Genomic DNA, 23,567 nt, shown 5'->3' with positions numbered 1-23,567 from the left:
GTATATCTAACAGCAACACATCCAGCTCTCTGAATCCACAATACATTGCAACTTTTCTTAGCCCTGTGACATATTTTTTTTATTCCTCCTGGGCTCTGCAGTGGAATTCATGCTGTCTCACTACCTTAGATGGTTAGGTCCCAAAGAGTTAGCCTTTTCCAGGTCCCATCAACTAGACAATGCTGGTTGGCGGGGCCTAGGGGAAGAACCTTCTCTCTGGGGGGCCCGGCCCTCTGAAATCAACTCCCCCTGGAGATCCATATTGCCCTTACCATCCTTGCCTTCCACAAGAGTCTCAAGACTTACTTATGTCACCAGACCTGGGGCCATTAGATTCTTGCCTCCTGGCCAATGAATAGACTGAGAGAAACTGATTGAATGAGAATGACTGGTTTTTAGGGTTCTTAATTTTAGATTATATATTTAATTAATTGGACCCAAAATGTTATGTATTGTTTTATTACATGTTGTGAGCTGTCCCGAGTCATTGGAGAGGGGTGACATAAAAGTCCAATTAATAAATAAATAATAAGTGATGTGTTTTAAGTGTTCTCGGAGGTGCAGTCTAGGGCACTATCTGCATGGCTGCTGATGCTTTATGCACCTTGGCTATCTCAAACGCTTCTAGTCCACAGTAGCTGAGGAAGAGCACCCTGTTCCTATTGTCTGAGAGTTCCAGGAGGTCATTTGCTTCTGTGAAATATTCAAAACGTGCTACGTAGGAGTCCCAGTTCTCTGTGGCTGGGTTGAATAGAGTTATTGGAGCATGTGTGGTCATCTTGGCAGGCTAATGCAGATTCTGATTAGTTATGATGGTGGCCGCCGATGAATTTGAGGATGCTGGCTTTGTTTAGCTCTGACTGGGATCATGATCACAATCCACCCTTTTTGGTTTTAGATCTCTTGTGATCCCATCCTCCTCGCCAGTGTTAGATAGGGTGATAGAAGAGGCAGGATACTGATTCATTCAGCTAACAAAGGCTATTTATTCAGTAGATCAGTACAACCCAGCAACTTGCCTGTATGGCAGCTTGCCTTTTACAGGGATCTGTCAGACATCTCAACCAATGAAATTCAATTACTTTTCCCACTGGAATGGCAGACCTGGGATAACTTTTCATACCAAGGCTTCACTCCCTTATTAGTATGCAACAGTATCACATAAGTAAATTTGCTAATGGTATGTAATTATGTCCAGTCCAAAATTAATTTTTCTCTCTCTCTTTTTCTCATTAGTCTTCCCTCCATTGTTTTGTGACTCGGCATAAAATTGATCCAGGAGCAGAATGCAAAGATGGCAGCTGCTCCCCCCATCCCAGGTCCGGACTCCATACGCCATTTTACCCGTGAGTCCCTTAAGGCTATAGAGAAACGGATTGCAGAGCGGGAAGCTGAGAAATTGAAGAACCAACATGAAGAGGTTCTTGATGAAGAAAACGAACCAAAGCCTCGTAGTGACTTGGAACAAGGAAAAAGCCTCCCACTCATTTATGGAGACCCTCCTCCAGAACTCATTGGAGTTCCTCTGGAAGAGTTGGATAGATTTTACAGTGATAAGAAAGTAAGTAGGAAATATTAAAGGGAAAGATAGAATTCAATAATAATAATTGCAGGAAGTGGCTTTCCTCAAAGCAGCTTCTATTCTGTGACAATATCTGTAATAGCATGTCCTTGGTAAGGACTTGATAGGAAGACAAAAATGCCAAACCCAATCTGAACATCTGGCTGATTGTAATGATCAATATTACTACTACTCTACTACTACTACTACTACTACTACTACTACTACTACTACTAATATTACAAATTTTGTAATTTTGTAATTGTCCAGGTGTTTTTTGTTGGTTTAGAAGTGTATGCATGTTTTTCTATTTTCTTTTTTGTGTATTGCAAATATTGCAAATATGTCAATGTATATATTTTCTTGATTATGCTTTTTAAAACAAATTAATAAAAATTACATAATAATAACAACAACAACAACAACAACAACAACAACAATAACAATAATGTGAAGTGGTATTATGAAAGTTTTCCCCTGTCAGCCTCCCAAATAGATCAGACTGGAAACATGAACAGTATTAAAGTATAGAAAATGAAGTAAGAAATTAATTCTATTCGGGGTTGGGTTCCTACCAGACCAGTTCGCTTGAACTGGTAGTAACCTGCTCGTGATGTCACAATGACATACCCGAACTAGATCAGTCAGTGCCGGTTCATGGGTGTCGCCATCTTTTTTAAAAAAACTTTGATTATTTTTTTCTCCTTCTGAGCATGCGCAGAAGCCTAGTTCTGGCACTGTGGATGTGGTTGTCATCTTTTTTTCAGCTTTGGTTTTTTTGCCATGTGGCATGGGAGGAAGCGAACTGGCAGGGAGGTAAGTTAAAACCCACCCCTGCTTCTAGGGTCCCCTCTGTCACGCTGTGGGTTGACAGCCTCCAAAGACATTAAGAAACATCCTGCAGTTAAATGGCTAACTCTGTTTGTTAATGTAGCTCCTCCCTTTCTATGATGTAACACTGCTTTGCTCACTTCCTTTCTTGCACAGGAAGAGAAGCTAGCAGACATCTTATTTTCTTAGTCTTTAAGATGTGAAGACATGCTTTCTGCCTCTCCAGGCATTATAATCATTTTTTTACTTTTCTAATAAAGTTAACTTCGTTATGAAGGTCTGCTTGTAGCTCAATTCCATCGACCTCTGTGGAAACCTCACTTCAGCTCTAGCGGGCTGATTCTCTCAGTGAGCCCCTTTCACGACACTCTCCACCAGTGTTCCCTCTAATTTTTTTGGGGGGTGGGCAGAAAAGTATAGTGTCTGAGCGGCAGTCCCTTCGGGACTGGGCGGCACTCTTTCCCTCTCACTCTTTCCCTCTCGGCATCTGGGCAGGTTTGAAAAACTCTGAGTTGATGATGATTTTTAAGTGAGCCATTGCTCACTGCTCAGCTTAGAGGGAACTATGCTCTCCACCCCTTTTGACTCTTAGAGGGCTGTAAGGAGGCCCAAAACAGGGTGCAGGGGGGGCCTTCAAGGGAGAAAGAAAGAAACCCTCTGTTTGGGGATCCCCACATTTCCCTGTTGAACAAGGCACATACAGTATACATTGGAAAAGCACCATATTACATAAGGACTTGGATGTGAACATTGGGGAAAAGCTAAACATAGAGCAGCTTGTGGACCTGATACCCCTCTGAACTGCATTTAAAAAAAAAATATTAAAGGGACACGAAGTCCTTATTTCTTGTACTATGTATTGGTGAAACCACAGTGGGACCATTGCATGTGATTCTAAGAATCACATTCCCAGAAGGATATTGATAGTTAATCAAGTTCAGAGGAGGGTAATAGATATAGGTAATTGATATAGGGACTTGAGGATAGTGTCAGCTGAAGTCACCGTTGGAGTTGGAGATGTTGGCCTGCCGCATGCTAGGATGTAGAACGCATTAGTACTGTGGGAATTTAGGAGGGGCTCTTGTATGAGGGGGAAGAGTACTAGCCATAACAAATTCCTTCTAGATACTCATCTTTTGTTTAGCACTTGCCCGGAAGTCCATGAGAGGAGCAGACATTGGCAGAACCAGAGTGGATCATGTGATGAACCTGTGGGTGTGGAACAGGGGATAAACTTTAAACTGGGTGGAGGAACCCAATGGACTTTAGATTCAGGTTTCTCCAGTTGTGCTAACATGGCTCTGTTAATAAATTGGACTTTGAGGAAGGCTACGCCTTGGACTCTGATTTAATTCTCGGATGCTATTCGGAATGCTGACAGATAGTATAAAATAAGTAAAAAGATATTTATTTTGAGATTTAAAAAATTGAAGGGAGGCATGATATCAAAGGAAGGAAGGAAGGAAGGAAGGAAGGAAAGGACATCAAAAATTGCTATAGGAAAAAAAGTTAGGAGCAATTTTCTATTGCCACAATAACCAAGACCAGAAACAATAGGTACAAGTTGCAACACTTAGATTTCATTTAAATATAAGAACACGCTGCAGATAAAATAGGGGAACAGTCTAGCTATAATACTTGTAGATTTTCTCTCACTGGAGAAGCAAGAAAACCTCTTCTTGAGAATAAGTCTAACAGAAGGTTAGACAAAGTGCTCCTTGTGGTTCTTTTCAGCTCCACCATTCAGCTCTACAATTCTACTTTCCTCCTTCAATTTCAATGAAATTTTAGCTGTTTATATATACTTTTATTGAGATTTTTTTAAAAAAGTGATATATTTATCTCTACAAATGAAAAAAGTATCTTCGAGTTAGAAACATAGAAACATAAAAGGCAGAAAAAGACCTCATGGTCCATCTAGTCTGCCCTTATACTATTTCCTGTATTTTATCTTACAATGGATATATGTTTATCCCAGGCAGGTTTAAATTCAGTTACTGTGGATTTACCAACCACGTCTGCTGGAAGTTTGTTCCAAGGATCTACTACTCTTTCAGTAAAATAATATTTTCTCAGGTTGCTTTTGATCTTTCCCCCAACTAACTTCAGATTGTGTCCCCTTGTTCTTGTGTTCACTTTCCTATTAAAAATATTTCCCTCCTGGACCTTATTTAACCCTTTAACATATTTAAATGTTTCGATCATGTTCCCCCTTTTCCTTCTGTCCTCCAGACTATACTATTTCAGCTATTTAAAAGAATCCAAACATACCATTTACAATTATTAAAAATTGTGGCATTTATTGGTGGCATGCTTTGATCATATCAGCAATATTTTTCTGTATTTTACTATCCAATATTCTGCTAATGTTACTGCTAATTATTCATGGCTGCTTATTAGGTAAAATCATGCCACATCTAACTATTATTTCTTAGACTTTCCACCATCTACAATCTAGTGAACACATTTAGTAGTGTTAAACCTCAATCCAGGACATTACTGAAATGTTGAACTCTATTAATAAATGTTTATATACAATATACATAATAAGAATAAGAAGTCATCAGCATATAAAAGGAATTTGTATAGATAATGAGAGTATTCCATTTGTAATATACATAGTTTCAGAAATTTCCACTGCAGCTTTTTAAAGTCATTTTGTCGCAAAACAATCATCAAAATTTTAATTTTTTGGGGAGGTGGTGAAATTTTTTTTATTTTTCTTCTCCAATCATGTGTACAGAAAAAACGATACCATTAATTTCAAATTAATTTACAATATAACATTTTTACAATTTCGGTATACTGTACACAGATTAAACCAATGCCACCTCCTGATGATTTAACATCTGGACCAAAAAATAATTATTCCAATTCCTCATATGATAAAAAAAGTTAAACAAAGGCTATACAGTGAATTTTTTTTCCATTTTAAAACAGGACACGATGATGGATTGAAAGTGTTATAATTAGTATAGGGAAGATGATTACACTGGCCATACAGTGACCTTTCCCCCCCTCTTTGTTGAATAGGATAGGATGATGCTATTGGGTTGAAAGTGTTATGGATTGAATGTTGTATAACCAGAACAGGATATGCTGAATGTATGAATGTATGGAGTAATTAGTTTCTGTTTTTATCCTCCCCTTTTCTTATCTCCTTCCCTATATTTTTTCCCTCATTCTCTCCCTGTTATTTTCTAATTTTCTTTAATCTTTATTACTATTTTGTATTTCTATTCATGAAAGGGAACTATTTTTTAATTAGGTTCCTTTCTAATTTGGTTTATTAATTTGGTGATATTTGGGATATACTATATGGTGGGTTCTCCCTTTTTTTTGCCCCCTTTATATATATTTTAGCAATCTTTTTTTAAATAGTAATTTAAATACCGTGTTGGAGATAATTGGAAATATTTGCTCCTTTTCTTTCTCCTTAAGGTTCTTTTATTATGGAGGAGATTTTTGAGAAAATTGAAACATCTTGATCTAATTAATTCGATGTGATTAAGAATAGTAACAGCCTAAAATATATACAGTTCTAATTTAAATTTTTTTGAATGTATAAAATCCAGTGTTGTCATAGGCTTGGTAATCACTTAGAAAATTTGACTGAGTGGAAAAGATTATTGAAAGTAATGTTGTGCTAGAGTCAATGTCAATATTTTGTGACATCATTTAACAAGAAAATTAGCTGACCATCTGCATAATCAACAAGAAACCTCTCAGCCCTCTAAATCAAACTTGGTGGTTTTTTTGCCAATTACAGATGATTTGCTATTATACAATTAAGAGCAATAATTAGTTTATTAGCAATAATTAGATTATTCTTCTGAATTGAATCATTATTTTTTTTAAAAAATCTGCAGTGACTTTAATAGTAGAGATAATGTCATTTTGTCATTTGATTGATTTCCCCCCCTTTTTTTCTTCAGACATATATCATCCTCAATAAAGGAAAAACCATTTTCCGGTTCAGCACCACTTCGGCTCTCTACATGTTGGATCCATTCCACCTTATCCGGAATTGTGCTATCAAAGTGCTTATACATTCATATCCCTCAGAAAGAATGCTTGAGCTGGAAATGGAGTGGTTCCACATTGGGTGGATGTTTTGGGGGCTTCTTGTCCATAAAATATGGATATCCGTGGCCAACCTTTACTATTGACAAACCTGGCTAGATTTGTTGGAAGTTGTAGTTCATCAACACCTGTTTTGATATATGTTCTCTGCTATGGCAGATTCAAGTACCTAATTGAAAGACAGCAGTTGCCAAGGTTATGGGTTTTTAGGGAAAGCAGATGATTCAATAGAAGATCACATGTAGGCAAAAAGGGGAAAATGCTTTAAGCTACCCATACAGTGACATATACGAGGGTCACCGAGAAAGTAAAGCACCACAATTTTTTTCTTCAACAATTATTTATTGAACTCAATTAAACTTGCACACAAGAAAGAATGATGTTTCTTCTACATTCCCTATTTTTCCACGTAATCCCCATCCCATTCTCTGGCCTTTCTACAGCGAGACACAAGGACGTGTATGCCCTGTGGGTAGCACCCTTTATTCTAATGACTTCATCCTCTGTTCTTATGTTCTCATCTTCTAATGGCCTCACCCTCTGTGCCCACTGATAACCATACTTCTGTTGACTGCAGATTCTCCATTAACTATACACAAACGTTTGTGAATGTTCCCAATAGTTTCTTTCTCCTCAGTGAGAAATTCAATGACGACACACTGTTTGTAACGTACATCATTTACAATCGCCATTTGAAAACACTGCTGCAGCTATGCAATCTGTCTGAAGAAACACAAAATTTACACACGCACTCCTGACAATTCAAATAACATACATCTAAAATTTCACATTTATACCATTATGGTAGACTGAGAAAAAAAATGTGATGCATTACTTTCTGGGTGACCCTCGTATATGACCGATATATAAAAAGGAAAAACAGAGGAAAGTGTGTATATGGGTGTGGTAGTGATGGCATAGCAGATGTTGCAAAACATGCTGCTGAATAAGATATCACCTGGTAAACAGCTGAAGCATGGCTTGCAAGCCCAATGATTCAGTCCTGGACAAGAAGGAAAACCTTGGAGAATATATTGGAGCAATTTGTGAACAGGTGAAGAGACCAAGAGATAAGAGTCTGACCTTTTTAAGGAGATTTAAATATTAGTAAATCTGATTTAAGGGCTTAAAAGGTTTGTTTAGTTGTCAGGAGAACTCACAGGCAGTGTTCCCTCTAATTTTTTTGGGGGGTGGGCGGAAAAGTATAGTGTCTGAGCGGCAATCCCTTCGGGACTGGGCGGCACAGAAATAATAAATAAATAAACAAACAAACAAACAAACAAACAAACAAAAAACCCACCCTGTTTTGCCTCAGAGAATTTCAAAATAAAATACAGTACTGTACTGTGTGTCTATAACAGTGAGCTCATAATAGGGCAACTTTATCAATATCAAAATGCCACTTAAATAGTTGAGCTAGTTTCAAACTAGATTTTGATTTTCTTTCTCTCTTCCTTACTCCCATTCTTTTTCTTTCTCTTTTCCTTCCTCTCTTTTTTCTATCTGTTTCTCTCTCTTTCTCTCTTTCTCTCTCTCTCCTTCCCTCTCACTCTTTCCCTCTCGGCTTCTGGGCAGGTTTGGAAAACTCTGAGTTGCTGATGATTTTTAAGTGAGTGATTGCTCACTGCTCAGATTAGAGGGAACTATGCTCACAGGTATTACATTATCAGCCACTGACATGATCAAAAAATGTTTTTAAAAAGCCAAAGTATAGCACAAGCCAAAGTAAGAAAGAATTGAGAATTACCAAGTATGAACACACATGCACACATGCACTTTCTCCCCATACATTTAATACACCTACTACATTTCATACATACATTTCACTTGTGTATTTAGCTCATGCTACTATACTGTATAGGTATCTCAGTGATTAGAATAAATTTCCTCATTTGTTTAAGTCAGAAGTATCCCACTGATTACCACACTTTTATAATTTGTGGATTTCGACTCCAACCATCAAGTCTGGCTCAGGAATTCTGAGAGTTTAAGTCTACAAGTCATAAAAGGGCCATAGTTCCCCATCCCTGGTTCCAGGATTGTTTCTGCGTATATATCTATATGAGCTCCCAGCCTGACCCTCCCTCCTACACCTACCTTTGTATACTGTAGAGCAGGCTGCCAATACATTTTAGGCCTACAGATGACAAGGATTTCTTTTAATATTAACTTTATCATATCCTTTCTTTATCTAACATTGAATACCAGCTATGGTGTGTAGAAGTGGTATAATGGTCATAAATTCCAATATCTAAAACACAATAAATTGGTTAGGTTATTTCCTTTACTTTAATTCATTATCATTTCCATCTCATATTCCTACATCACTTTTCACCATTCTTGTTGGCTCACGTTTTTCAAGGTAATTATATTTTAAGGTTTCTTCCCCAACTCCCTAAATTTATTTATTTATTTATTTATTTATTTATTTACTTGCTTACTTACTTACTTACTCATTCATTCATTCATTCGCTCGCTTGCTTGCTTGCTTGCTCATTCATTCATTCATTCATTCATTCATTCATTCATTCATTCATTCATTTATTTATGCTGCCCTTCCCCTTAGACTCAGGGTGGCTTACAACATGTTAGCAATAGCCCTTTTTAACAGAACCAGCATATTGCTCCCACAATCTGGGCCCTCATTTTACCAACCTCGGAAGGATGGAAGGCTGAGTCAATCTTTAACCTTAATCTGTCTACCATTGACATCACCCCATTCCTAAGAGGTTTGTAAGGAGTATACCTACCATCCCTGTCCTAAAGTCCATGTATTCAAAAAAATACTCAAAACCATGTTTGTACTTACTATATATTCATATTAATGGTTCATAAATATGAGGATTCAGAGACTACAGTTGGTCCAGAATGCAGCCGCGCAAGGTGTTGTGGGTACACCTAGCTACACCCACATTACAATCCTCCGCGGACTGCCCTGGCTACCGATTGGTCTCCAGAGGCAATTCAAGGTCTTGCTCATTACCTTTAAAGCCCTACATGGCTTGGGGCCAGACTATCTTCGAGACCGCTTTCTACCACATAGCTCCCAGTGACCAGTAAGTGCCCACAGAATTGGTCTTCTCCGGGTCCCGTCAGCTTAACAGTGTTGGCTGGCGTGTCCACGGGGAAGGTCCTTCTCTGTGGCTACTCCAACTCTCTGGAACCAGTTACCATTTGATATCCAGACTATCTCCACCCTACTAGCCTTCCAGAAAGTGATAAAAATATGGCTTTTCTATCAGGCCTGGGGCCATTGATCTGATGGTGGCAACCATTGAGATCCGGCCATAAATGTTATGCATGGGTTTAACTGTTGCATTTAAATTGTTTTTAGAGGTTTTAGTATTATTTGGATGTTTTATATCTTTGGTTGTGAGCCACCTAGAGTCCCTAGAAAGGTGGGCGGCATTAAAATTGAATGAATGAATGAATGAATGAATGAATGAATGAATGAATGAATGAAGTTTATACTTTACCTGTAATCATATACAGGCTTGACAAAACAAAACGAAAGCAAAATACTCAACAGCTGTCCCTATAATCCTCTATAACACTACAAAGGACAGTTATATTCTGGGATTCTGCTATGTGCAGCTACCAGAGAAAGCAAGAGGGGGAATTCAAATAGCATGCTCAAGATACTTTTCATTGAATATAGCTTTGAGCAAATTTTCTTTCATTTGAAAAAGGGGTTTTCTATCAAAAAAGTACATCTTTAAAAAACAAGTACAAGCCCAAAGCTTTGTTTATAGTTTTAATTTAAAGCATTGAACTGTGACTGTATGGACTCTGGCTAAAATACCACAAAGAATATAGTTCTTAAGAAATAAGTATTTTGTGGGAAAGGGGTATTTTCAGTAGAGATGTGAGACATTTCCTTGACTTTATTTCAAATTGTTCAGTATGTTTATCATGATAACCATCTTAGCCAACTGTGTCTTCATGACTCTGAGTGACCCTCCAACATGGGCCAAAGATGTGGAGTAAGTATTCTTTTTTTCCTTCTTTAATGGTTTTAAGCCTGGTTCCTAGTGCTTAGAATGGACGATGAAGAAAATTAATCCAGAAGGACAAGAATTTACAAGCGAAAGTGAGACCCATTTCATATGAATCCTAATCACTTTAACTTTTACCAACATTTGCCCACATTTGGAGTCTCCTTGTCCATCTGGCTGTAGTTGTGCTCTGTGGAAGAAAGTGTGTGAGAGAAATAGGCAATGGATGCCTCAGATCCATTGGCCAGCTGGTGACTAAGGACTGCTCCAATACCTTAAGGAGATGCGTCTGCGACCAGTGTCACGGGGGTTTGCTGGTGATATTGCACCAGCATGGCATCAGATTTTAAGAGGCCTCCTCAAAAGAGGCCTGGGCCTGTCCCCACACTGTCAAGATCCTTGTAAATCTAACAACCTATGTAAAGGTTCAGCCAGGAATGCCTTATGAGGCAAGAAGGAATTGTAAAAGTTGAGCAAGCCCAGGAAGGCTTGCAGTTCTGCCTTGGTGGTGGGAAGAGGTATGTTCTTAATGTCTGAAATCTTATCTGGTGTTGGGCGGATGCCACATGAGTCCACCAGGTATCCCAGGAATTTGACCCAGGGTACCTCTATCTGGCACTTGTTCTTCTTTAGTTTGAGGCCTGCTTGGCAAAACCGCAAGGGTACATATTTGAGATGAACTAATAATTCTCTGTTAGAGGTGGCCAAAATCAGGATGTTGTCAAAATAGGGGACGACACCAGGCAGGCAAGAGAGCATGGCGCTCCATTAAATTTTTTTAAAAGGCCAGGGGCCACACCTACGCCAAACTGGAGGCAGAAGCAACAGAAACCCCCTGGTGGGTGACAATGGTCAAGGCCAATCAGCAATGGCAAACAAAAGTTTGGCGATGACGTATGATGTCATCAGGCGGGAAAAACCATGGTATAGAAAAAAAAACCCATGAAGTATTTTTTAATTAATATTTTTTGAAAAACCGTGGTATAGGCCATTCGCGAAGTTCGAACCTGCGAAAATCGAGGGAATACTATATACGCTCTTTACATGGGGCTACCTCTGAAAAGTGTTCGGAAACTCCAGATCGTGCAGAATGCAGCTGCAAGAGCAATCATGGGCTTCCCTAAGTATGCCCATGTTACACCAACACTCCAAAGTGTGCATTGTTGGCCAATCAGTTTCCGGCCACAATTCAAAGTGTTGGTAATGACCTATAAAGCCCTTCATGGCATCGGACCAGAATATCTCCGGGACCGTCTTCTGCCGCACGAATCCCAGCGACCAGTTAGGTCCCACAGAGTTGACTAAACAATGTTGCTTGGCGGGACCCAGGGGAAGAGCCTTCTCTGTGCCGGCCCTGACCCTCTAGAACCAACTTCCCCCAGACATCAGAATTGCCCCCATCCTCCTCGCCTTTCGTAAGCTTCTTAAAACCCACCTCTGTCGTCAGGCATGGGGAAATTGAGATATTCCCTTCCCCCAGGCCTATACAATTTATGCATGGTATGTTTGTGTGTATGTTCGGTTTTTTAAATAAGGATCTTTTAATTATTTTAAATATTAGATTTGTTATATGTTGTTTCATTATTGTTGTTAGCCGCCCCGAGTCTACGGAGAGGGGCGGCATACAAATCTAATATATGTATATTTTGAACTGCCTAGTGTTGCAAAAGAGAGTGTACACACATAGCATCAGCAACTCAGATTTTGTGCAACTGGTTTCTGATGCACTTTGGGAAAGATATGATGACATCAGCAGAGGAGGTAGGATAAACATTTTTGGTTCTTTGTAGGCCTTTTTAAGGGTGGATAGTTAATCAAAGAAATGTGTGCAGAAAGCCTATTTTGTTGATCATATTAATTTAAGCAAGTTTGGAAAAAACCTCCTAAATTTCAGCTGTCTCTATAACTTCAAGAAAAGGTAGAGTGGAAAGTCATACTTTGTCTATTTTTTAATAGAACTTCATTATGTTTGATAGCTGAATAGCTGCGAATTAGAAGGGCTTTCCAAAGTGAAATTTTAACTGTTAAGTGGAATTACATCCAAGAAATAAATACCTACCAACTTTCTTCTGCTCTAAATTATTTGTAATTGTATCTTATTTTCATTGCTTTTACTAAAAATAGATTATAAAAACTGGAGTTTTGTTATGTCAAAAAATAAATAAACCCTTGCTTGTTCACAGATATACCTTTACTGGCATTTATACTTTTGAGGCTTCAATCAAAGTACTTGCTCGGGGATTCTGTATTGACAGCTTTACATTCCTGCGAGATCCTTGGAATTGGCTGGATTTCAGTGTCATCGTCATGGCGTATGTTGCATTCTGCAAGTGTTTTATGAAAATCAGCCATGGGAGGTTGACTAGGGGTCAGCATGGAAAAAATGATTCCTGTGATATTGTATGGATATAGCAATCCATTAAATCACAACTGTTTAACCTCATCTCCTGCAAGTGTGTTTTTTCAAGGAAGTATATCCTGTTTTATGAGTCCAAGCATAATTAAACAGATGTTGCTCTCTAGATCAGTGTTTCCCAACCTTGGCAACTTGAAGATATTTGGACTTCAACTCCCAGAATTCCCCAGCCAGCGAATTCTGAGAGTTGAAGTCCAGATATCTTCAGGTTGCCAAGGTTGGGAAACACTGCTCTATATGACTGGCTAGGATAGTTTATTTAGCTCGTGCCATTTCATATTGTTTTGCTATGGTAAATTTGTAACTTGTTTGTTCCCTTAGAGTTTTTAATTAAAAATTGAATTTTTGAGAGCTTATTAAGGTGAAGGAGAACTCAGTGAGTAATAAATATATATTAAATTAACAAAACCAGTTAAGAAAATTATATCTATACAACCCAAACAGATAAAAAATGATGAAGGTTGCTTCCTAAGTGACCTGGCTGGTTTCTAGCTAAATTAGCTCAGAATATATTTTATTATAACTTAATAATAATAATAATAATAATAATAATAATAATAATAATAATAATAATAATAATATTTATTATTATTTATTATAATAATAATAATAATAAAATACAAATTTATTAAATTTGTATGCCGCCCCTCTCCGAAGTCTTTGTTAGCAGGAAGAGGGGCGGCATACAAATCTAATAAATAGTAATAATAATAATAACAACAACAACAACAACAACAAACAACAACAATAACAATAACAACAACAATAATAATAATAATAAATCATAGCCACTGATTAGGGTGATGTTCGTAATAAGGTGGGCCTGGCAGAGCATGCATAAAAGTGCTTTATAGCAATTTATTTAATTTAAGATGGATGGATGGATGGAACTAAATAGATATAACCATAGATGGAAGCAGGTGGCATTGTCTCCTTTCCGCTTTCATGCCGTCCAGCACTTCTTCAGCTTCCCTTTAATTTACTGCCTAGGATTGTCAACATAACAGTGCTATTGATGTAAAAAAAAACCCCACCAAAATTATTATTATTTCTTTCTAATGTACAAAAAGAAAAAAATATACATGCAATCTTGTATCAATTAAAAAAAAATGTAGTCAGGGTTGAAACGAGGCTCTCTTGGTGCTCTCTGAGTTGTTTTTTTGAATATATTACATTATTATAAACATTATATTTTCTCTATAAATTTCCATACCTACCCACCTAGCCAGCTAGCTAGCTAGCATTAAGTGAATGGAACATAGTTTTCTGCTCACACAAGGATGTATAGACGGCATGTTAATGCTGACTGTTAGATAGATAGCTATAAGGTATTGGCCCTAAACCCTAAACCCCCAACGCTTTACCCTTGGATTATCCAAGGCTGACCTATCCAGATTCCTAAGAGGTCAGTAAGGGGCAAGTACAAGTACACTAGAGTGATTTCCGTCCCCAGTCCTATTGCTCTCCTATATCTCCTATACCTTTCTTCTATTCCTATATCTCTTCTTCTATTCTTTCATTGATATGTACTATTCCTATAACTTCTCTTCTATTCTTTCTTAGATATATTTTACTATGAGTATCTCCTCTATAACCTTCATCATGTATTTTACTATGTGTACACCCACTAAAGCCCTCATTGTATATTGGACAAAATCAATCAATCAATCAATCAATCAATCAATCAATCAATCAAAGATCCCAACAGGATTTCAGCTGAGCCAAATAGTAGTGTGAGATTGAGCAAATAATAGTTTTCAATTTGAACCTAAAGACTAGGTGAATTCTCAAATTCTTTATTTCCACCAGTGATTAAACCTAAAATAAATGCCCGAAGAATGTATAAAATCAAACCCCCATTTTCCATAGGCAATTATAAAATGGACATCCTACATAAAAAGCTCATATGTGATTTAAATTTGAATAAAATGTCAATCTAGTATATGTAAAACTGCAAAAATATATAAAATATTTCAAAAACTTTCCTGCAATAAAAATCCAGATAGGCTGGGTTTTGCCTAATTATACAATTATATAATGTTAAATTACCAAACTATACAGTTGTAAATATCAATAAAGAGTAAATAAATGTTTAAAGAGATATTCACATGTTTACCTACACTTAGTCTATAATTGTAATAAGCAAGAATGAAGCCTTGAATTGTTTTACATTTGTTGAATGCAGTACTTGTACTTAATACAGGTCTATGTGATTTCTTCAAAATAAATGATTAATAAAAAAGATTGTCTTGATTTTTAAAAAATGTTATACATACTGACATTTCTTCTGCAAATTGTGTTTATATTAATAGCTTTCTGCCCTTTTTGTTCCAGTTATGTCACAGAATTCGTAGACTTGGGCAATGTCTCTGCTCTACGGACATTCCGTGTTCTTCGAGCGCTAAAAACTATCACCGTCATTCCAGGTACGTCATGGGGATGGATGGCAAAGCTAAAAATGTTTTTAGGGATTTTGCTTTTTTATACAAATCAACCAAGCTGGTCACAATTCAAAGTGTTGGTTATGACCTATAAAGCCCTTCATGGCATCGGACCAGAATATTTCAGGGACCGCCTTCTGTCGCATGAATCACAGCGACCGGTTAGGTCCCACAGAGTTGGCCTTCTCCGGGTCCCATCGACTAAACAATGTCATTTGGCGGGACCCAGGAGAAGAGCCTTCTCTGTGGCGGCCCCGACCCTCTGGAACCAGCTCCCCCCAGAGATTAGAACTGCCCCACCCTCCTTGCCTTTCGTAAAGTTCTTGAGACCCATCTCTGCCATCAGGCCTGGGGGAACTGAGACATCTCCCCCGGGCCTATACAGTTTATACATGGTATGTTTGTGTGTATGTTTGCTTTTAATAATGGGGTTTTTAGTGTTTTTTAAATTATTAGATTTGGTCTTACATTGTCTTTGTTATTGTTGTGAGCCACCCCGAGTCTACGGAGAGTGGCGGCATACAAATCTAATAAATAATAATAATAATAATAATAATAATAATAATAATAAAAGTGAGGCAGATACACCTCTTTATTAGACCAGGAAATCTGTAATTAATACTACAGTACAAAAAAAGAATTTTGGTTGCTTTTCTAAAAAAAATATAATTATAGTACTGAAGGCAAATTCATCATATGGAATTATGAGAATTAAATGAATTTAAAGCACAACAAAAGTGACTTGACCTAGTTTATGTAACTAGCCTTTCAATTCTTTTCAAACTATTTTTTTTATTGAAATATTCCTGCTAACAAATATAAATCATAATTTTTTTAAAAAAAGAAATTGGAAGAAGATGCATTTTATGGCCTAAACACATGAAAATTTGTGTTCTCTCTCTTCTCTCATTCCTCCCACCAAAAGGTCTAAAAACAATTGTGGGAGCTTTGATCCAGTCTGTGAAAAAGCTTGCTGATGTCATGATCCTCACTGTGTTCTGTTTGGCGGTCTTTGCCCTTATTGGCCTGCAACTGTTCATGGGGAACTTGCGACATAAGTGTGTTCGATGGCCACCTTTTTCCAACGACACCCTGCAGGATACCTTAGGCCCATCTTTCACCAGTGACTCCCTGCAGGATGCCTTATGGATGGACCCATTTGACAACAGCACTCTAAATGACAATTTTAATCTCACTGGGAATAGTACCTTTGACTGGGATGAGTACATTCACAATGAAGGTAAGACTACTATCAATCAAGAAATGTACAATTTTAATGAATAAAAAAGTGATATAAATTCAATTATCAAACATGAAAATAAAAAACTAAATCAGTGAGAAAAAAGGGGGAGAAAAATAAAAGCAAACTGTGTGTGTGTATGTGTTGTGTGTGTGTGCGTGAGAGAGAGTATGAGTGTGTGTGTGTGTGTGAAGGGGCGGAGAGGGGCAGCATACAAATCTAATAAATAATAATAATAATAATATTAATAAATAATAATAATAAAAATACGCATACAAATAGGAGTACATATTTTAAGAAGATTTATTTAATCGCTCTGGGTAGTAATCAGGAGAAACATAGCTAAGTAACAAACATCAAATCAGAATAATTAGCTAATAATTTAGCTAATGCTAAAATATATTAATATAATTTGGTTCAGTGTTTTACAAGGGCAAATTTGGCAGCTGACAACAAAGATTAAATTATTTCCCATGCAGAACAAATTTGCAATATTTGTGAAACAGGGACAATATTGCAACACAGGCTATTTAGAGTTATTAAGTTGTTAAAAGTTATTTATTTATTTATAAACAAATTTTATAGGTGTGACTTATCATAACTCTTTCTGAGGTTCTTCAATATAACATTTGACCAAAATGACAAAATTAACATTAGGATGTTCATGTAGTATGATCAATTTCAATTAATATATCCTGAGACAATCTTGAATAGTTGTAGTTAATATAATGTATTTATAGAGGTCAGTTGAGTTGTGACTGGACCATGTTTGGTTCAGCTGGTCATGGATTTCAAGGACCAGGAGACGGATGCATATTGGTATATTGGTATACTCATATATATTCTCAATTTTCGATTTCTCCCAAAATAAGATATCCCCTGATAATAAGACCAAGCACTTATTTCAGTGTTCAAAAAATATAAGACAGAGTCTTATTTTGGGGAAAATATGGTATATGAACCTTTTCTTTGTTTTTGAAGAAAGAAGTCACTAAATTACTTTAGATTTTCATTTTTGATTTTATTCAATTCTTTTGCACTCAATTTCTGATACTTCTCCAAGGCAGTTACATTGCTGTGGCCAATTACCCCATTTTAAAAGAATCCGATGAAACAGATAAACAGGGAGAGAAAGATAATTTACTCAAAGTTTTAACATTCATGATTATGGAGGGAAGGAAAAACGATGGGTTCCATATCAGAGATTCCCATTAAGTATCTTACTGTAGATGCAGTTATATGAGATCCAAGAGATGGTTGGTTAGAATTTTGAATGAAAGTTTATTTTTTGCTTTTGGTAAAAAGCAGCTACAGGGAAGGAATCAATTTGGGATCCAGTATGGTACTTATGTTTAACCTCAAGGCCAAAATAAATATATACTCCCATTTTTCAGTGTCATGGCTATAGTTCAACTTGATTAATTTCTACTCATAGCATCTGCATTGCTATTTTACTTCCCCTTTACAAGTCTGGATCGCTTCCTAATTAATAATTTTTTGGGTATTATTCTAGCCATTTTTAAATGAAGTTAAAAATCAAAATCGATTCTCATTCCTGCTTTTTAAAATATTATTTTGTTTTTTGTTTGCTCGTGAAGACAATTTCTATTTCCTCGAGGGTGCACTTGATGCTTTGCTGTGTGGGAACAGCTCTGATGCTGGGTAAGTGAGGTCTCTCTTAATGGTTGAATCTTTTTTGGAGTGAGGAGTGGGTTTCATGTCTGAGAAAAAAATTGAGATCCAGTTTGGTTCAGTGAAAAGGTGCTGGCCTAGAAATCAGGAAAATGTGAGTTCTAAGCCTCATTTAGGCATGAAAGCCTGATGAGTAACTTTGGGCCAATCATTTTCTCTCAGCCCAACTTTCCTCATAGGATTGTTTCTGTGAGATAAAGAGAAGGCAGGAGCATTAGGAATGTTCACCTCCCTGAGTTTTATATAAAAATGTGGAATAAAATCTAGTACTAATGATTATACAGCATTCCCTCGATTTTCGCGGGTTCGAACTTCGCGAAAAGTCTATACCACGGTTTTTCAAAAATATTAATTAAAAAATACTTCACAGGTTTTTTCCCTATACCACAGTTTTCCCCACCCGATGACGTCATATGTCATCGCCAAACTTTCGTCTGCCTTTAATAAATATTTTTTTTAATAAACTTTAATAAATAAACATGGTGAGTAATAATCTAAATGGTTGCTAAGGGAATGGAAAATTGCAATTTAGGGGTTTAAAGTGTTAAGGGAAGGTTTGTGATACTTTTCATAGTCAAAATTAATGTATTTACTTCCGCATCTCTACTTTGCGGAAATTCGACTTTCGAGGGCGGTCTCAGAATGCATCCCACGCGAAAAGCGAGGGAACACTGTAATTCCTAGCAACTCTCTAATTTATGTTCCTCTTGGAAAAATATATATATAGGAAATTCCTAGTTCCCAAAAATCCATAAAACTACCAACAACATATTGTAAAAATGATTTCAAACAATTGGGTTTTGAAATTAATTGCTAGGAAAAGCTACATACAATATGAAAATTGTCAGGTCATTGTACAATATTAGAAGGTAGAAATATGTAATAATGTGCCTAATCTATAATTTGAGACAAGAATGGTTATGGTAACTATCTAGATTATGCCTTAGATTTAGGAAGAAAATGCTTCTTTTATAAAATGATGTTATATTGGAATTTTTGTATACTCCACTGTAGACAATGTCCAGAAGGATTTGAATGCATGAAAGCTGGTCGAAACCCAAATTATGGCTATACAAGCTATGACACCTTCAGCTGGGCTTTCCTTTCACTCTTTCGCCTCATGACTCAGGACTATTGGGAAAATCTCTTCCAATTGGTAAGTCTATATATTGTTACTGTTACAGGAATTTTCTTTAATTCCCCCCCTCTTCCGGCTTTATTTGTCCTCCTGTATTTTTGCCAGTATTTATGAAAGTTTTTGATCATGTGCTGGGATTGCTTTTCTTTCACCAGATAGTATCAACCCCAATTAGAGAAGAGATTGAAGACATTGGTCCAGATATTCTGAGTTTCAAACTTTTCTAAAGATATATGGGATGCATGCAGGTGGAAGGGTAGAAATACTTCTTACTCCCTTGCTATTTTTTCAGTTAAAATTTCTCCCATATGGTCTTGTATGCAGGTCCCTCTTAATTTTCCTTAAAAGGAAAAATAATGGAAACCAGGTAAGGGAAACCGATTGCATGGACTCAGCACCAGTTCAGATTTCTCTCCTTTGATTGTTTTATGAAAAGATGAAGAGGTAGGAGCTCCACTGACAGATAAAAATGTAAGCATCTGGTTAGGTCAATTCGAAGTCTGTTGTATTCTGCTTCTTTTCCATATTCTGCAATCGGACCAGAATATCTCCGGGATCGCCTTCTGACACACAAATCCCAGTGACCGGTTAAGTCCCACAGAGTTGGCCTTCTCCGGGTCCCATTGGCGAAACAATGTTGTCTGGCGGGACCCAGGGGAAGAGCCTTCTCTGTAATGGTCCTGACCCTCTGGAATCAACTCCCCACGGAGATTAGGACTGCCCCCACCCTCCTTGCCTTTTGCAAACTCCTCAAAACCCACCTCTGTCATCAGGCATGGGGAAATGGATTCCCCTGGGCTGTTTCCGCTTTATGTATGGTCTGTATGAGGTGTATGTTTTTATATTAAGGGTTTTAATTTGTTTTAAGTATTGGATTTGTACTGTTTCTTGTTGTGAATGAATGAATAAGTAAGTAAGTAAGTAAGTAAGTAAGTAAGTAAGTAAGTAAGTAAGTAAGTAAGTAAGTAAGTAAGTAAATAAATAATGACCACCATCCATCATTTTTTTAATTTGATCCTGAAAATTGTATTTCAAATGCCAAGCAATCTGTGAAGTCTAGCATGGAGGCTTTTGAATATCTTAAAAGTGCATAGTTATGACTATCTAGAAAGGATATATATGAGAACAGAATTCTGGATTTCCAGGTACCAATGAGGATGAAATTCTTCTTTTTTTTCTAGACCTTGCGAGCAGCTGGGAAAACGTACATGCTTTTTTTTGTTGTGATCATATTCTTGGGATCCTTCTATCTCATCAATTTAATCCTGGCTGTGGTGGCAATGGCCTATGATGAGCAGAATGAAGCCACCTTACAGGAAGAAAAAGAAAAAGAAGAAGAGTTCCAGCAGATGATGGAACAGCTGAAAAAGCATCAGGAGGAGCAACAAAAACTGGTCAGTTTTTAAAAATGTCTATTTATTTTAATTTACCCGGTTCTAGAAGGTTTCAGCATATATAGTTTTCCTTCCTCAGGAGATTTAAGGCAACTTTGATAGTTTGAGCCACTTCGAGTCTGCGGAGAGGGGCTGCATACAAATCCAATAAATAAATAAATTTTGGATGTCTGGGAGAGGTCACTTGCACCAACTCTGAATCAGCTTAGGCCTCACAATATTCTCTGCTTTGGAGACTTGAAAATAGTGCAGTGTTACAATTCCAATTTATATGAAACCATAGTGAAGCTTTTTTCTTTTCTTTCTGAATTGCTAAGTCTCTGCAGTTCTAGTAGTTGGAGAGGATGTGATAGACTTTTCTTTTTCCCCACAGTTTTCAGCAACTACCATATTTTTCAGAGTATAAGATGCACCGGAGTATAAGAATCACTTTAGTTTTGGGGGAGGAAAATAGGGAAAAGAATCTGCTCACCAGATTCTGGCTAGTGTCCTTAGCCAGCACATTATTTTATCCCCTGGTTAGGGCTTAAAAAAAACTTTATTCGGAGAGAATAACAATGAAAGAGCTTACAAGCCAGTAAGAACTGGGAAAATCATTAGCACCTGGAATGGAGCAAATAGAGCAATGGAAAAAACCCTGCAAAGACTGAGGGCTTGGAAAACATTCTTCTTCGCAGAGAGTAACAATGAAAGAGCTTGCAAGCTGGTAAGAGCTGGGAACATGGTTAGCACTTGGTTAGAGGTGGAAAGAAACATTTGGCGCAAGTTAGAGCAATGAAAAAAATCCTGCAAAGATTTAGAACTTGGAAAACATTATCCGCAGAAAGAAACAATGACAGAGCCTGCAAGGTAAGAGTTGGGAAGATTGTAAGCAGCTTAGGGCTGGGGGAAAAAGGCTACATTCAGAGTATAAGATGCACCCAAATTATCAGCCTTGTTTAGGCTGCGTCTTATACTCCGGAAAATACAGTGCTTCATTTTGAAAAGCTATTTCAACATAGGCCACTTTAGATGTGGCAATTACAGAAATGCAGTTAACATGCCTTATTATGTGTTCTGTCTGGGTGCCCCCAGACTTCAACACCAACTGTAAAAAACAGCCAGACACGCTGGTACAAACAAAGGCACTTTATAGTTTGAAAAATAAACACAGAGAAAAACCTGTTCTTCCCAACAGGCAGGCTATGAGACTTCACAGCAGAATCCTGATGGCCAGACAATACAGCAGACTTCTTGCTGGCACACCCACCACTGTAGAGAATAAGACCCACACCTTTTCCCCCCAAGGTTTCAGTATTCAAAGTCACAAACCAGAATTCCAAGACGCCAAAGATCACAGCCAGGTCCCAGGACTCCCAAAGATAATACTCCACAAGCCAGGAAGGGTGGGTCTGCCTTTTCAGCCTTTCCAGAGAGCACCACACCCAAACCCAGCTGTTGCCTCTTTAGTGCTGAAAGTACCTGGCTAATTGTCCCCTTCGTTGTGTTGCTCTTCTCTGCCGGAGATCGATGATTGCTTGTGCATTTTCATCTAAGGAATCCAGGCTGCTTGCTGGGGAGAGCTCCCCCTCGGGGGACACTGGCTGTCCACCCTCTCCCTCAGCCTGAGATTCCTCCTCCCCGTCTGCCTGAACCTCCTGTTCCTCATCCTCCCCCTCTGAGCAGGAAGCCGGCAGAGGATCAGCCGTTCCCTGAGGGGCCTCAGACGGAATCACAACATTATGTAGATAGTAGATCTGGAAGAGGTGGACTTAACACTTTCTCAATCTGCTTTCCTCCAACAAAAATCTAACATGGTTATTACTTTTTTAAAGAAAACCTCAACAACAAATCAGAGCTTCTTTAAACCCCCAGCTCTGCCATCAAATAATCCCATTCCTGCAAATGGCAACTTCAGGAATTTATTTCTATCAGAATCCTATCAGAGACGAGTTTGACGAACTTCTCTTTAGCCTCATGATTCGTGAGAGGGCTCATCCTACTAAAATTAGCAGACCAAGTTGCTGCATATAAACAGTCAACAAATCCCACACTCACTTGTGCTAATGATGTTGCTTACTTGGGTAGTAAAATGTCCACAGACAAAGAACCAAACTCAGCGGATACCAAGAATTCCACAGGGTTTACTGGTATTTCTAACCAAATTCTAATCCAACTAATTATTAGCTGAATACTCAATTTTTAAAAGTGATTTAATCACCTCTGTTGGCTTGAACAATTGTGTGTGTGTGTGTGTGTGTGTGTGTGTGTGTGTGTGTGTATGTAGATTTATTGAACTATTTGTTTGGTGAAATGTGGATAGATTAATTTTAAAAAGAAGAGTTGGTCATTCTGGAATTCTTAATTATTTCTTTACATTATTATTTGGCTTGCTGATTATTTTGAGTCTTTTATGGTTGGTTGCACAGCCACTCAGATATTTAGACTGGATCTGGTATTTTTATCCACCCATCAAGTCCTAGTATAGACAGATGTCCTTGTTTGATGGTGTTATAGATACTGTCATAGGATGTAAATGTTCCAAGTAAAGCTGCTTTAGCAATTGATTGGTGATGATTTTGCCAATGCGAGTGGTATTCAAGGGCTCCAGAGGTCTTAGGATTGTACCCAAGACAGTCTCCCAGAATGGTAGAGAACGGCACACCAGTAGTGAAAGTTGAGCTGCATATGCAGCTTCTGTTGCTTGGACCCAATGGGTTTTTGCTTCTGCGCATGCGTGGGAAGCAAATCTTGCAAGAGGACAAAAGATGAGAAAGGGCAGGCCATTAGAAGCCAT

At 37.7% G+C, this 23,567-nt stretch overlaps 2 protein-coding genes across 3 annotated transcripts in view; both read left to right on the top strand.

The window, feature by feature from the left end:
* ADAM11 (ADAM metallopeptidase domain 11) overlaps nucleotides 1–1,281 on the top strand; it is a 149,682-nt gene extending 148,401 nt beyond the window's left edge. Inside the window, exon 26 of the mRNA XM_070727971.1 lies at nucleotides 1,237–1,281. Coding sequence (XP_070584072.1) covers nucleotides 1,237–1,258 — 22 coding nt within the window. The 3' untranslated portion in view covers nucleotides 1,259–1,281. The remainder of the gene's footprint in view (nucleotides 1–1,236) is intronic.
* The window catches only part of LOC139153692 (sodium channel protein type 4 subunit alpha-like), an 86,854-nt gene continuing 64,566 nt past the window's right edge, over nucleotides 1,280–23,567 (top strand). The window contains exons 1-9 of one of the 2 annotated variants that reach the window (XM_070727966.1): nucleotides 1,280–1,561; nucleotides 6,328–6,446; nucleotides 10,369–10,458; nucleotides 12,654–12,782; nucleotides 15,221–15,312; nucleotides 16,253–16,567; nucleotides 18,166–18,229; nucleotides 19,274–19,415; nucleotides 20,579–20,791. In XM_070727966.1, coding sequence (XP_070584067.1) covers nucleotides 1,295–1,561; nucleotides 6,328–6,446; nucleotides 10,369–10,458; nucleotides 12,654–12,782; nucleotides 15,221–15,312; nucleotides 16,253–16,567; nucleotides 18,166–18,229; nucleotides 19,274–19,415; nucleotides 20,579–20,791 — 1,431 coding nt within the window. In that variant the 5' untranslated portion in view covers nucleotides 1,280–1,294. The remainder of the gene's footprint in view (nucleotides 1,562–6,327; nucleotides 6,447–10,368; nucleotides 10,459–12,653; nucleotides 12,783–15,220; nucleotides 15,313–16,252; nucleotides 16,568–18,165; nucleotides 18,230–19,273; nucleotides 19,416–20,578; nucleotides 20,792–23,567) is intronic. The other variant, XM_070727965.1, reaches the window with a different exon arrangement.

The sequence above is a fragment of the Erythrolamprus reginae genome, chromosome Z (assembly GCF_031021105.1).
Source record: "Erythrolamprus reginae isolate rEryReg1 chromosome Z, rEryReg1.hap1, whole genome shotgun sequence".
NCBI lineage: Eukaryota > Metazoa > Chordata > Lepidosauria > Squamata > Dipsadidae > Erythrolamprus > Erythrolamprus reginae.
The sequence above is the reverse complement of the archived record's forward strand: the minus strand, read 5'-3'. Positions and strand labels throughout refer to the sequence as shown.